Below are 16,499 nucleotides of genomic sequence, written 5' to 3' on the forward strand. Positions count from 1 at the left end.
AAATATTCTCGAAGTTCAAGTTGACAGAAAGGACGCCTGAATAAGATCTTGTTAGTGGTTTTTGAAAACAAAGTGTCACTGCGGTTGTTGCAGGCTACTTCGTCTCCTTTGAAAAGTTGTTTTTAGTAGCGGATGATCCATTAACATCTCAAACACAGCTCTTGCACCTTGCTTTCCGAGGGTCTTAATGTCATTATCATATGTCGGGTTTAAACACTTCTTTTCAATTTCTTTTCACGTTGTTAAGAAAAGTTGTTGATACAGAGTATTTTGCCTGTTCAGCAGATGTGAAAATCAAACACAGAAAAAGCAGAAAAAGTTCGATAAAAGGATGATCTTTGCATCTGTCTCTCCGCACAACCTTTAAGGATGTTCGTCCTTTTTACTGTTTTTATCCTGTTGGTCAACTTTTTGGCGCCGTCGCTCACAGAAGGTGCAGTCGTAATTTAATTCACTCTTTTTTTATACACTATGACGTATTTTCATTTTGAAATGTTGAAATATGATTTTAGAGTATTTGTTCACTACAACACTTCGAAAACTTTAAGTATAACTTACGGGCACTCAAGGAACAAATTCTCTTTTGTAGCTGGAATTTGGTAATCTAGAAATTTCAAATAGGGAAAGCTATGTTTTGTGCCCGGAGAACGCAGCAGCCTGAACAAAATTTACCCTTGCCTAACTGGCAAACCATAGACAGAAACTGAGAAGGGGTTGTAATAATGATCAGTTATCACGTGGCTTTGAAGTAGTCACGTCCTCGTTGTTGCTTAGGTTTCTTAACTTTCTATTCCAAAACTGAAAAAAAAAAAAGAAAAGAAAAAAGAACGGTACGGTCCGAGCAAATGGGCGTAATAAGATATATTGCCAGCGTATTGAATGCTTATTATTTTCTTACTGAAATCTCTGTCCAAACTACAAACCTTAAATCAACTTGGTCCGAGGGCAGTCATCCTCGGAGACCCAGGGACAGATCGCGGAGGCAAAGGGAAGTCTAAACGGGCAAAAATAAATGGTGACAAAGAAAAGCATAGTAGGGGACACGTTCTTACCAGACCAGTTCCAAACAGCTGGGGTAGTTCTCAATTCTGATTGGTGCCAGAAATTCTTTGTGTTTTTCTGCCCAATCAGAGGTCAGCAGGCCGTGAAGTCGTTTCGTGTCTTCTTACACGGAAATAACTTGATCGCCATACTCGCCTGGTTCGTTTGGCAAGGTTTTGCTCAATCACAGCACAAAATGTACAGGAAATCGTTCGGAATATCGGCGGAGAAATACGCTGGACCTTTCGCAGGTGTCGTTACAGTCGCGTATTTCCAAGTGTGCGAAGTTTTTTGGCATGTACTAAAACCAGGAACACCGGAACACCGGAACACCGGAACACCCCGGAATACCGGAATACCGGAACACTCCGGAACACCCCGGAACACCGGAACACTCCGGAACACTCCGGAACACCCCGGTAAACCACGGAACACCCTGGAACTAACCCAAAACCCGTAATTTGGCTACCCTAGGCCTAGCTAGGCCTTAAGTTGTTTTTAGGCCTAGGGTTAGCCAAATTGAGGGGTTTGGGTTACTTCCAGGGTGTTCCGGAGTGTTCCGGTGTTTCGGGGTGTTACGCGTAGCACGAAGCTACCAGTTATAACCAGTTCCTAATTCAATGAGGAGAACGTTTGGTCTGCGGAAATGCGGTATCGGTTAATTTTAAGCGCGATATTTCGAAAATCGTAGTCCGAAAAGTTTAGAATTGCGATATAATCAAACCATACGGAAAGCGGTTTTCGTATGTTTTGGTTCACGTTATTCAGTGCAGAAATTACTTAACTCTCAGACTTCCGGTTGCGCCAGGGGAAAAGAAATTGGAAACTCTGCAACCTTCAGTCCTTGGTGCAAGATCACCTTTTCCAAGCGCGATTCGTTTTAACAATCACACTCTGTACTAGGAACAATCTGTCGAGGCACCATGCGCTCATCGATGCTCTGGCTATGTTGACATTTAGTTGTTCACTGCTGTTAAATAATGGTTTCATATGAATCCCTCTGATTAATACAACGCAGCAAAGGTACAACAGCTAGTAAGCGGGATTTTAGTTAGTAAATCAAACTTCTAAACATGCAATATATGGGACTGAAGTTGTATAAATGTTGAATTTATAATTTGTTTTAATTAAGGATTAATTATTGTTTTCATTCCCTCCATTTTGGTATTTGCGTTTCAACGGGTGTTCACTGTCACCTGCTCGTCACAAATATGCTTTGCATCGCTTCTTATTTTATGATTAGTTATAACACTCTTGGTCTAACAATCTATTTTTATGATTAGACGGCGGAAGTGGAGATGGAGGAAGTGGCGGCGGCGGCAGTGGTGGAAGTAAGTCTTTAGCTTTTTCCCCATTATTCTATGAAATTACATCACAAAGTAACCGGTTGGCTTTTAGGGGATTTCGTCTCCTGCTCTGGTGCGCTGCTCTTCTCTTCAATGGACGTATAAATGTTTTTGTATCTATTCCAGTGCTAAATAAATGGCACGCTGACTTGGCTGCCCAACGCGCCCAGTATCTCGAGTGTCCAGCTCTGTAGTGGAGGCAAAATAAAACTTATTCACGACGTCCGCTATGCGTCTGTCCTATAATAGGTCATAGGTGAGAACCAATCAAAATGCATGCATTATTGAGCTTATTAGTGCGTGACGATCCAAAACAACGACTTGTCTGAAAATGAAGCTAGCGCTTACTTGGCACCAGATAGTCTACTAGGTAAAAAACAAACAACCAAAGAAAACAAGTGTTGCTCTAAGCTGGAACAAGTTATAAGGCAAAATGACAAGAGGAGTTCTTACTCTGAATTTAAGCTAATAATAAAAGTAAACACTATACTTAATGGTGTTTTTAATTGGTTTGTATACAAATTATGGTCCATATATATATATATATATATATATATATATATATATATATATATATATATATATATATGTATATGGAAGAAAAAGACAAATAAACTACACGTTCATCCCTACAAGCCTGTTTCGTGGTCGCCCACTCATCAAACCCACTCAAGATCTTATATATGTGAAGAAGTGACAGTGACGAAATAAACAGATTGCTTAATTACACGAAATTTACAAACAAGCGCTAATGAGTAGGTGACAAAATAGGCCAGCTTATAGACAGAAAAACCACTTACACAATAGTAGATGAAGTGAACAATTTTAAAAAGTATTATTTCTAAAGTTATGAAGAATTTAATGGAAAAATTTTTTAGGAAAGATAATAAATGAAAATGGCTAAAAAATGGCTAAAAATGCATGGCTAAAAAATAAAACTTATTGGCTAAACCTAATTCTATTCTTAGAGTTGAACTCTGATCGTTTGTTAAGGCCGTGGGGATGAAGAGTACACAACTGGGAGCACCAAAAAGCTTCCCTTGTGAGTAAACGCCTATCAATGTGATCTTCACATTCATTAACAATTTTTTCGATAACAATGAATTCAAAGTTAGAAATCTGGTGTTCAACCCTATTGAAATGCACGGCTAATTCGCACGTAGTCTTGTTAGTAAGCATAGCCGATTTGTGATTCCGAAACCTGACCTTGAATTTATTGGATGTTGAACCACGTACTGAACGTTACACTTCTTGCAAGTGGCCAAATAAATCACGTTTTTAGATTTGCAACCAAGATGTTGCCTAATAATGTAATAACGATCTGTACGAGCGCTGTAAAAAATCTTATCCTCCTTTAAAAAGTTCTTACATAAATCACATTTTTTGCTATATTTAAAACAACCTGTAGCAGAATGGTCGTTGTTAGTATAATTAGATCCCTTGGGTCCCGCTAGGAGCTCTTTGATGGTTTTGGCCCTTCTATAAGATGGAATGATTGACCCTTTGGGAAAAATCTGTGCTAATGTCGGTGAATCATAAATTAAATGGCTATACGACTTAATGATTTTACCAATGTTGGGCAAATGAGGGTTTAAATTGACCACAAGGGGAAAAATAACCTTTTTCTCTCGTTCTTTAGGTGAAAGAAGGTCCTCCCTGGGTGTATCTTTGGCCTTATCAAATTGTGTTTTAACTTTAGAAGGGTGGTAACCACGATCTACTAGATAATTTTGATATTCCTTGCTACGTTCTTCAAACTTTTCAATTGTGGAACAATTTCTGCGAACTCTTGTAGCAACTCCGAACGGGATAGCCCTGGTACAATGAGATGGATGGGCACTGTTACGCAATAAGTAGATGTGATGGTCCGTAGGTTTGGAATAGATATCATTCTGAATAAACCCATCAACTAAAAGGAGGGTGAGATCCAAAACATTGAGTGAAATTTCGGATGATACCATGGTAAATTTGATGGTGGGGTTCAATGAATTAATGAATTCGGTAAAATCCTTCAGCTTGGTGGTACCCTGGGTCCAAAGATCGAAAATGTCGTCTCGATATCTCCACCATAAGTTAGGTTTGGTCTCCCTAGATTTGGCCTTTTGATCGATAATTCCCATTGCCAAATCAGCGTAACTACATGCGTTCTTAGGGCCCATTGCGGTGCCATGAGTTTGCAAAAATTGTTGATCCTGAAAGTGGGAATTGTTGTGCTCTAAGCAGATCTTCACAGCTTCAACGATACATTCAGTTGACGGAATTTGGAATTCTCGTGAATTAAGAGCATTTGTGACAGCTTTTATTCCCAGATTGTTGTCAATATTGGGAACATTGATACAACGTCCCAGGAAACAAGAAGGGTACCTTCGGGGAATGGTCCAGTCTTGTTGAGATCTTCAATTTTTTGCAGTAAGTGGGTAGTATCTTTGACAAATGAAGGCAGTTTTTGGGCTAATGGCTTGAGATAAAATTCGGTAAATGCAGAAAGGTTTTCAATTGCTGTCCCACGACAAGAAGTAATTAACCTAAGCGGGTTCCCTTCCTTGTGCGTCTTTATAGTCCCAAAGGCTTTGCCCGGTTTGGCTTTGTTATAAACAACCCAATTAGCAATATTTTGGTCGATTTGCCCTTTCTGTAGCCATTTGTTACTCCACTCTAAAATGGTATTAGCATAGTTGACACTAGGATCGAAATCATGTGAAGATCACATTGATAGGCGTTTACTCACAAGGGAAGCTTTTTGGTGCTCCCAGTTGTGTACTCTTCATCCCCACGGCCTTAACAAACGATCAGAGTTCAACTCTAAGAATACAATTAGGTTTAGCCAATAAGTTTTATTTTTTAGCCATGCATTTTTAGCCATTTTTTAGCCATTTTCCTTTATTATCTTTCCCAAAACATTTTTTCCATTAAATTCTTCATAACTTTAGATATAATACTTTTTAATTTTTTACTGTGATGGTTAATAATTCGTTAGCTCCCATAATTAACTCTATATTGTTCACTTCATCTACTATTGTGTAAGTGGTTTTTCTGTCTATAAGCTGGCCTATTTTGTCACCTACTCATTAGCGCTTGTTTGTAAATTTCGTGTAATTAAGCAATATGTTTATTTCGTCACTGTCACTTCTTCACATATATAAGATCTTGAAACCGACTCAGTTCCTGCCAAGTATTTTTTAGTTTTTAGCTTATTGTGAACACTGAGGAAGCCCGAAGGGCGAAACGTTTGTTCTTTACATTAAACATGGACCTGTGAGTAGTTTGCTTTTGACTCCATTTTTCATTCAACCTATATATATATATATATATATATATATATATATATAACTGCAGACAGTACTATTTCGGCCTTCTGGGCCTCATCAGTGCAGTGCTGGTGTCTAGGATGGAGGTTAAGCTTATAAAGCTACCCCAAATATTATATATTCTTTGTATTTGTTATGTCTGTGTATTCTTTGAGAACACACAGGGACGATAAATTGCGGGAAAAAAGGCCAAAGATCTGCTGGCCAGAAGGATTCCCCGTTGTTTGCCAAGCTGAGGTTAGAGGCCGTAAAGCACGTTTACACGACAGAGCAAAACTCATCGGAACGAATAAATTAACGGTAGAACGGTTCAAAGAAGTTTGAAAAAAACACTGTGAAACACAGTTAGCATATACTTCGTGTCCCAATGAGGCTTGTAGGTCTAAAGTAATAGCACAAATATTAAATGTCTTTACTAACCGTCATTTTTTCATGCTGTCTATATTGTCTGTCCTTTTTAGGTTGTGTAGACAGTTACAGAAATTGCCCTAATTGGGCTAAAAGCGGATACTGCCGACACAGTTTTGTGAATTTCATGAAGAAGAACTGCAAGAAGAGCTGTAACTTGTGCGATGGCAGCGGCGGCGGCGGCGGCGGCGGCGGCGGCGGCGGTGGCGGAGGAGGAAGCTGTAAGACCTTATTGTAGCTTAAAGTTTTTTTCTTAAAAAATAAACTCACCCTGATCAAGTTAAATCGCTCGGGTGACTTTAGCGCCCAGAAAGACTGTTGATGGGCTTGCTGCAAGCACGCGTATGGCGCAAACATAAGCACCAGCAACATACACGACTTTCATGTTTTCTGTATTTCATACACATATATCCATCTCTTACGAGTTCCTGAACTCACAAAATGGCCAACACCCAATTGGCTTCGTAGCTCAGTTGGTAGATCACTGTACCGGCTACGCAGAGGTCATGGGTTCAAGTCTGAATTGATTTTTTTTTCAGGCTTGTAAGTCTAAAAAAAATTTCGCTGCTGCTAAAGTAAGCGCTCCTAATGATGATTTTCAAAAATTAACGTACACAAACACAGTGGCATTAATACGTTTTGATAATTCATGGCACCTCAAGTGGGGACAAAAGAAGTTCACATAGAAGCTATAGTATGCTGCTAATGCCGGCTTGCTGCGAAGTTGCAAAACAAGCCCTTGGCCTGTGAACTACTTTCTGCCCGAAAACCTGAGTGGAATGGCGTCAATGTCGACACTCAAGCTTCATGATTTCCAATAGGTCTTTTCGGACCACAAGCACTTAAAAGATCTAACTTCATCACGGTATTTTAACTCGTTTCTGGGTTGAAAACATTGACAAAACGTTGTTCGTGATCATAGTAACAATAGATTTGATTTAGATCTCGATAGTTATAGCACCGAACTTAAAAAATTGAACTAAATTTTTATACTGACCTCTGTCTGCTCTCGGTCTTGTTGCTTCTAACACAGAAATTAATTGGTCTGGAGCTGATCAGTTTGTTTCTTTTTTTACGATGTCAAGAAACAAAACTTGAAAACCTGTTTTTCACAATTAGTTTAATTTAAAAATTTATTCGAATATACATTTCACTGATTTGATCTCGAATAGACTTCTACCTTTATCTTTAATCTTTAATCTTTAATCGGTATACTTCTAAAACAGTTTAAAATAGTAAAACTTAAGTAAATAGATGAAATTAAAATAGATATATATATATATATATATATATATATATATACAATAAAGAATGACGTCTACATTGATGCGATAATGGCTTTAAATTCACTTAGAGATTCAGGAATTACAGATCTTGAAAAATATATGCGGCTTCGAGCGGCGAAAAAAGGATAGCCATTTTGGAATACACTATTGGTCCTGAAGAAAAATTTACAAAGGAACCACATATGATCAGTTCATGTCGACTTTTCGGTATTTATGCATCTATACTGTGAACCACATGTACAGCAAACCAAGCCCACTGATGATGAATTTGTTTACAAACTTGCACGAACTGGAAAATTACAAACAGACACCTGAACCCAACAAAAGGGCAAAGCATGGTGCGTAAGGGTTTTGTGGACCTTTGACCCAGTGCTCTGGACGCTTGCCTGGAGATCCGGTGATTCTGGGTTACAGACCCCGCTCTGACCATTCGTTGAATTTGTTCCTGGTAGTCGCTGGTTCAACTTTCCAGCTGCACTTGTAATCAGCCAACTGGTTTGCCTCCGGACAGTTTGGATTCTTAACAGTTGCTGCTGTTGTTGTTGTTGTTGTTGTTGTTGTGTTCTGTCGTTTCGTTGATTGTGTTTCATCGGCCCTGACAATCAAATTTGTATTGTATTTTACTTGGGTAAACCACAAGAACTTTTGCTCTCAACGACTAGATCTTCCAGATATCTTAATTGTGGTAGCTATAAAGTCCACTTTTCTCGTAGTACGTACCATATATGAATAAGAAAAAGAATAATAATAAGAATATGAAACATTTTAAAAGCCAATTTTCTGCTTTATATTAGCTTGTCAGGACAAAAAAAGCCGTTGCAACAGGTGGGCCAATAGCGGATATTGTAAAGGTAAATATGAAAGATACATGAAGGCAAACTGCCCGAAGAGTTGCAAACTTTGCGGAGGCGGAAGCGGAGGCGGAGGCGGTGGTGGAGATGGTGGCGTTGCTAGTGGGTCAACGAAATGTGGCTACAAACCATCTGCTCGGATTGTGGGCGGCACCGAGGCTCCAAAAGGCGCTTGGCCGTGGCAGGCACAAGTTCGTTCATCGTCTGGTTTTACGTTCTGCGGTGGCACTTTAGTAAACGCCGAATGGGTGGTGACGGCTGCGCACTGCACGAGTGGGAGAACGGCATCACAGATACGTGTCAGGTAAGGGCATAATGTTTTGAAGCCACCGACCTCTGACAGGTAACTAATGCCTGTTATAACATCTTGGTTTCCTTATCACTCGGGCTTTCCAGAGAAAACACCGAGGTTAATTTTTGGCATCGTTTTTTTTGCGTTCAGGCACAAATCAGTCACTCAAGCTTGTAAAGCCTATGCGCGAAGTTAACCAAAGAGGAACAAGTTTCAATAGTAATATAAAGCTTTTTCGGCTTACTGGGCAATGTACGTTCCATTTCAATCGGTCATAAAGGGTGTTATTTATGAAGAGCTACTTTTTCTCGATTTTGACTCGGGAGTATTTTAAAGAAATCCGAGTGCTCCTTTGCAGGAGTCGAACCTTCGATCCTCTGATTACTAGTTCGGATGCTCTACCACTGAGCTGTAAGAAATGATCGGAAAGATCCGAGTGTTCCTTTGCAGGAGTCGAACCTACGACCTTCCAATTACTAGTTCGGATGCTCTACCTCGGAACTATAGGAGACTCGTCAGTGGTGACTCGGGGATACTCGGAAAAATCCGAGTGCTCCTTTGCAGGAGTCGAACCTACGACCTTCCTATTACTAGTTCGGATGCTCTACCTTGGAGCTATAGGAGACTCGTCAGTGGTGACTCGGGGATACTCGGAAAAATCCGAGTGCTCCTTTGCAGGAGTCGAACCTACGATCTTCCTATTACTAGTTCGGATCCTCTACCTTGGAGCTATAGGAGACTCGTCAGTGGTGACTCGGGGATACTCGGAAAAATCCGAGTGCTCCTTTGCAGGAGTCGAACCTACGACCTTCTGATTACTGGTTTGGATGCTCTAAACTGAAGTAAAGGAGAGTCTTGGAAACTACCTTCATGTGCAAATAGCACTCTTTTCAATTGACGTCACGATCTAGCGCCCAAAGCATTGTGGTATTAATATGCGGAGAAAGACAAAAACACCGCGCACCGGTGGCTCAGTTGGTTGAGCATCAGGCTGCCATGCGGGAGGTCGTGAGTTCGACTGGAAAATGCTATTGACCCGCATTAGTACCAGGATCTAAATTGTCTAAATGTTGCATTTTAACCCCGGTGAATAAAATTAAGGAATTTCTTTTTCGATGTTGACGGATACTCGGAAAAAAAATCGGTGCTCGAACCTTCGACCTATGGTTTTGAGATAATCGACCATTTCCGAGTTCATGTCCGCCTCCTCTTCAAAGCGCACAAAACCTTCGCACTTAGACTCTCTTTGACGAGGAGGAAGACGTGATCTCGGAAATGGCCTATTTCCTTCTAACAACTCTTTTACAGGCGATTTAAACAAGCAAATCAGGTGATGTCTCTCGTTTAGTTCGGTATCAAAAACATGATTCGTATTTTTAAAAATTTCACCGAAAATCATGTGGTTAGGTATCTCTATGAATAAAATGTTTTACGCTGTGACGTTTTTCTTTTCTTTTCAATCTCAAGGCTAGGAGCTCATTATCGCTCAAGCACTACAGGGACTGAACAAGATTTCACAGTCGAAAGAATCATCAATCACGAATCATACAGGAAGCCGAGAGGTCTGGCCCACGACATTGCCCTGTTGAAACTGAGCAAGGCTGCAGAAATGACCGAAACCGTTGGATTGGCTTGTTTGCCAGATCATAGCAACAGTTTGCAAGAGATCGATGGCAAGAATTGCTGGGTGACAGGTGCAGTACTCGCGTTTTTAGTTTGGCGATAGCTTAGGGTGCAGGGATCGCGCAGGGGTGAGAGCACTCGCCTGTCACCAATGTGACCCGGACTCGATTCCCAGACTCAGCGTCACATGTGGGTTGAGTTTGTTGGTTCTCTGCTCTGCACTGAGAGGTTTTCTCCGGGTATACCGGTTTCCTCTCTCCTCAGAAACCAACATTTGACTTAATTTGCGTAAATTGATAATTTCAGCTTACATTGTCCACAATTAGTGCTCCAGCGCTAGAACGATTAGACACCTAAATAAATAAAGTTCCTTTCCTTACTTAGTCAAGGGAAATGAATAGATAACCTTTTTGTTTGCTTTCTTATGCATGACACAATCTTTTCCGGTTAAGGTTGTTATGGATTAGGGTTATCTTAATTTCGAATGGATAGCCCTTATCCCACAAAATACAGACAATTTACCAACCTATGCTAAGACATGCTCATACCTGAATGACACGACAGTTTGTACATGTAACCAGTTTGTACGTTTAGCCATAGGACACTTTCAAAAATTCTATAATACTCTTTGCTTGCCCTCCAAAATCCGGCATTGTTTTTATTTCTCTTGGGACCATTGTACTGAAGTGCCCGGCGAAACTGGAAAAAATGCTTCTTCAAGATTTTAGAGGGCAAACAAAAAGGATAATGGTATTTTTGAAAAAGGCCTATTTGGCAATGTGTACGTTGGAGACTTGCTGTGGGTTTCCTGTGTTCCGTCTTAGGTGATTGGCCAAGTTAAATAAAATAATAAAGTATGGGCATAAATAATAATAAATTAAACAACTTTGGAGTACGTACCCAAGAGGACGGGCTTAAGGCTCCGCCCGATACATAAATTATCAAATGCAGGCGGCAAAAGTATTTTTCCAGGGCAGCTGTACTATTTCCACTTGCACCAATTTTCAATAATAAATCAGCGTAAAAGCCTTGATTTATAAATAAAAGAAAACCGCACATGAAAGAGAACCGTTTATCTGTCGTGAATCCGGCCTGGCACCGCAATGACAGACCAGAAAAACTAAAGAAGAAACGAAGGCGAGTTATAACCAGGAAATACGGAAAAAGAACATTCTCCAATAAAACACAACTGGTAAGACCAGAAACAACCGTGACTAACACCGAAAAAAACAATTAAAATATTCTAAATGAGAAACTTAGTTTCCCTGGCCTACCAAACACTTCTGCCGAACACCTGTTCCAAACCAAATTCATGACATTAGGAGAAAACATGTTTTGATCATGGATACTAAAGAGCAAGTGGAACCCTACAGACCAGTTTCTCACAAGAGTGTCAATTAGCAATGTTTTTCGGAAAGCGCCAGGAGAAGTGTAAGTAATAACCTATCTTAATATCCGTTAACCCCGCAAGAAAACAATATCCCATTCAAAAGAACTCAACATTAAAAGTGCTGCAACTTATGAGGCGAAGCAATTTGCTTAAATGATTTTATCTATAATCGTAGTTATCCAGCTAGGCTAAGCAATTTAGAGCGGTTTTCAAATGAGTGCCGTAAAACCAAAACCAAAGTACTTGCTTTGGCCAATCAAAAAGGACGGAGACAATCTAGTAAACTAATCAAAACTCGAAGTAATTACACGTAGCCAAAACAAAGCGCAGGAAAATGTGCACGCGCGAGCCACGATTGGTTTTGGTTTCACTTCTGATTGGTTGAAAAACTGGCGCGAGAACTTTCAACCAATCACTGAATGAAGTAGAGCGGTTTTCAAATGAGTGTCGTAAAACCAAAACAAAAGTAATTACTTTGGCCAATCAAAAAGGACGGAGACAATCCAGTAGACCAATCAAAACTCGAAGTAATTACACGTAGCCGACACAAAGCGCGAGAAAATGTGCACGCGCGAGCCACGATTGGTTTTGGTTTCACTTTCTGATTGGTTGAAAAAGTGGCGCGAGAACTTTGAACCAATCACTGAGCGAAGTAATGCAAAACCAAAGTAATTCGCTAATTACTTTCGACACTCAATTGAAAATCGCTCTAATGAAATAATCGTAGCTACAATTTTTATCGTTTAACACTATCAATCAGTAATTCCCGAGTAGTTTTACCGACATTGCACAAAAAGAATCTTAACTTTTGCATAATAAAGCCTTTTCCCTTACATTCATTTTTTTTTTTTTCAGGTTTTGGAACCTTATCGTCAGGGGGGTCCCTCGCTAAGGTCCTCATGCAAGTGTCTGTGCCGATTGTCTCGCAACCTACATGCAAGACAGCTTATGGTTCAAGCATTCACGATTCCATGGTCTGTGCTGGACTTGCCAAGGGCGGCAAAGACTCTTGTCAGGGCGATTCTGGGGGACCCATGGTTTGTGAACAAAACGGCAAGTACTTCCTTGAGGGAGTGGTGTCTTGGGGAAGTGGTTGCGCATCTCCTGGCAAATATGGCGTCTATTCCAGGGTCCGCTACTTGAAGGAATGGGTTGATAAAAAAATAACGAGTTTCTGAAGACAGTAAGCCTTTGCAGCAATAAAATGAATCGTAGATCTAAACATTAGCAAGAAAATGACAATAGCAATAAAATGATTGATAAAACGCTCGGGAGTTTAATTTACTAATTCCAGTCGTGTGTTCCTCCATTACCTGTGCGTCAGTCGTTCAGAAGCAGATTAACATTAATCTGTGATTAATTACCAACCAAGGTTCGAGTTTTGAATTTTGCTCGTGAAAAAAAGCCTTTTAACAATCAAATTTTATGAGTACTAAAACAACAATCTAAGAGTAGAAGGCTAAAAATCTTGTGGCAACATTTTTGATCGGTAAGTTAAGTGAAAGAAAAGTTTTTTCCATATGAAAGGGCGTGGGTGCTCCTCGGAAATTTTGAATTAAACCACTAATGAGACCCTTTCTGGGCGTGGTCCGGCCTTTTTTCGACCCCTAAAAGAAACAATATTTTAAAGATATCAAAAATATATTGAGAAAAAAGTCTCTCCAGATTTTTGATTTCGAGGCTTAGGAGTATCTGAAAGCTGAATAGTCTCATTTCTACCACATTGTATCAAGGAAGCCCACAGGTTCTCAGTAGAACTCAAAACAGATTGGTCTAAATAAAGAATATAATTCCCTTTCCTGTCATGCTAAACTTATTTCCATGATATCCCAATTGTTCTCTAGAATTAAATCTCACGTCTCTTGTGTTACCGAGGAGGCCGCAGAGAACTTCATTACTACTCTATAAGGGAATCTATATGATGAAAGATTTCAATCAACCCAACACGTTTTTGGGCACTTTTTTACGTACTTTTATTTGGAACGACTTGCACATTAAGCACTTTCATGATAAAGAATGCATAAAGGAGATTGGAGGCGGGAGACATCACAGAATGTCTTCCCAAATATTTCACTTCATCTGTTTGCCCGAGCACATGAAATTTTTAGGGACTGTGCAATAATTATCAGGAAGGGGGGGTCCTAAAATGAGCTTCACCAAAGGGAAAATTAGATAGGTCCCCCCCTCCAGCAGCGTCAAGATTAGCTGTAAACCCCCCCCCCCCTCACGTTCTCTCAAAATTATGTTGTGCCCCCCCCCCCCCCCCCCCTCTCTAACCCGTACCTTTAGATATTGAAAAACTTGAGAACAGATACCAATATCTTTTATCCGACAACCCTGCTTGTGCAGGAAGGTTTCTCCGAGAGGATTACAAGCCAGCTCCCCATGATGACAGCAACATCAGACGTTGCAAACAAGAGGCAAATGATATCCAGGACAAGCTTAATGCTGTCGTAACCAAGTTAGAAAAACACTGAAGAATGGCCTCAGCTGTTTACACAATTTTAATGCTGAACAACGTCATTCAATAAAGTCTCAAGTCGGTTTAAACGTTCTGCATCTTGTAGAAGACCTGGATAGGGTGATGGCTAAATATAAAGCGACATTTCCTATTGGTGCCAAATCTAAAGCATCCAAATCAAGAAAAAAGAAGGAACAGAAGAAAAAAAGGGAGAAGAAGAGGATTGCTGCCTCAGAAAGCCGTAGAACCCGAACCTGTATAATTTTTCGGTCTTTGGGAGGTGAACCCATTGATGACAACTATGAAACAGAAGTATGTGGCATTCCTCAGCTAGAAACTGTAGACCTAGAAACCCTCTCGCTGTTTAAATCAAGAACAGAACTGGCATGTCTGCGGGACCTCTTAAATGCCAAATGTTTTATTGGCAAAGCTCACAACGTGGTTTGTGACTTCTGTGCATGAGCGATTGTTTCAATCTATCATATGTTGACATTCTAAATAAGTTAAAGCATGTGTATATGTTGATGCAATATTTAGACATTATGGATAGTCAGAGGCGTGGCATCTGTCTATTTGGAAAATGTTTATTTATTCATTATCGAATTTGTGAAATTCAATTAAGACCCCCCCTCAACTTACTTGAGAAATCTAATGTAGAGCCCCCCCCCTCCTTTCCATTATTTTAACTTAAGGCCCCCCCTCTGGTTTTAGGGCCCCCCCCTCCTGATAATTATTGCGCAGCCCCTTATGTCCAGGATGTAATACATTAAACACGGAAAGGAATGTTGGTTAGTGTTTCATCGGATTCGACCTCGTTTTCAACTCGCTTCTTGGTGTTCGGATATCCGATGAAACACTTTTTGCGAGTGTTTGATATTGCTTCTCAAAGGAATCAGTACACTGTATTGGCAAATTAATTTATGCTAATTTATACCACAAAAACTTAATTTATTAGCAAGATGGGAATTGTCGTGGCAGTCACGTCTCTACAAAGTGACTACAAGACCTAAAAGTACTTTGTCCTTGACACCTTTGTTTTGACAGGAACCCCTATGAGCCTTAAATTAGATTCTATGTCAAGATTCAAAGAGAAAACATGTGTGAACTCATAAGAGTATTAAAACCCATAGCAAAATCCCAATTTTAATCACTTTTTTCTAAATATCTCGGAATTGTCTAAATATCTCAGGAGCTTCTAAATATCTTTTTAAATATTCGGATATTTGTAGCTAGGCCTACTTTTGAACCACCGATCACAAGTAGCCGCCTTTGCAAAAATAATACAAGGCTGACACATAACGTTTGACTTTTCCAGAAAATAAAGGTATTTTTTTAAGTATTATATTATTAATTTTCCCGATTATGGCTAAGACGTGTGAGGAGGAAGCGGTGTGGCTATCGAAGACCGGCGGTAAAGCTTGAAATATCAGTGACTTTCCATATCCAGTCAGCAAATTGACAAATATGCCATTCTTACCCTTTACGAGTCCCTAGACTGCAAACAACTGGAAATGACTTCTATTTTGAATAAAGAAGAGGCATTGATAACAGCTTGCTCGAAGTCCGTTACGTAACTACGGTTTTTCTGACCCGTCACGTTCTTCATTCGGATCTATTCCTTTCCAACTGAAAGTGTCCTGCTTCTGAACTCACCCTCCAGAATTTTGAAGGTTCGATATGACTGGCTTAGGTTGGGAAAGGAATATGGCGCTCGGTTAAGCGGGCGTTTGTGGGGAGTAAGTGAAATAAACGACTCCCCTAAAAACGACTGCGTGGGAGGTTATAAAAAACCCAGCTCATTCTTGTTTTTTTTTTGTTCACGATTAGCAACTCCCAGAATAAGCTCCAACGTCAATATGGAAAAAAGGAGCAACACGAATTTATTCCATTAATGACGATCATTCCAAAGCAAGGAGAATAAAGGCCGTTTACAAACTCTTTTAATTAAATAATAGCTCTCCCTTTCGATTCATTCACTAATAACTAAACTGAGCACTATTCGACGAATAGTAAAGAAATTCTTATTTCTACCAGCCGCGCGCATTTGACTTCCTCCTCTCTTGACTTCGTCCATTACATTCCTGGGGGGGAGGGGGTACTGCCATATATGGACTATATAGGTATGTGCCGCTGTGAAGGGTATGGTTTTCAAGCAGTTTACTCTAGGATAGAGTATAGAAATCATAGCCTTTCGGTCTAGAATAGGGTATCATTTTTAACGAAACTGAGCAGTCGGTTGAATATTTTATCAAGACTAAAGAAAAGAAATTCCCACTCAAGAATATAAAAAAATCAAATCGGCAAAGTTTAAGTTTACGTAACTCGGCCTCAAGAGTGTCAATAAATGGCTATCATGAAACACCTCTGGATATTATTAACTATCAAGAATCGGAATTTAGACGGAAATCGGTGGGAGTTTACTCTAGTATAGGGTAGCAAAATTCAGCCGAACTAGCTCTGGTATAAGCTAAGGGTTCCAGGGTCCCAGCGGCA

At 40.0% G+C, this 16,499-nt stretch overlaps 1 protein-coding gene across 1 annotated transcript in view; it reads left to right on the top strand.

The window, feature by feature from the left end:
- Positions 1-326: 326 nt before the first annotated feature.
- LOC137968877 (transmembrane protease serine 9-like) overlaps positions 327-16,499 on the top strand; it is a 40,141-nt gene continuing 23,968 nt past the window's right edge. Inside the window, exons 1-6 of the mRNA XM_068815348.1 lie at positions 327-433; positions 2,325-2,372; positions 6,157-6,324; positions 8,184-8,544; positions 10,000-10,226; positions 12,401-12,718. Of these exons, the coding sequence (XP_068671449.1) occupies positions 370-433; positions 2,325-2,372; positions 6,157-6,324; positions 8,184-8,544; positions 10,000-10,226; positions 12,401-12,718 (1,186 nt within the window). The 5' untranslated portion in view covers positions 327-369. The remainder of the gene's footprint in view (positions 434-2,324; positions 2,373-6,156; positions 6,325-8,183; positions 8,545-9,999; positions 10,227-12,400; positions 12,719-16,499) is intronic.

Source organism: Montipora foliosa, chromosome 8 (assembly GCF_036669935.1).
Source record: "Montipora foliosa isolate CH-2021 chromosome 8, ASM3666993v2, whole genome shotgun sequence".
Classification (NCBI taxonomy): Eukaryota; Metazoa; Cnidaria; class Anthozoa; order Scleractinia; family Acroporidae; genus Montipora; species Montipora foliosa.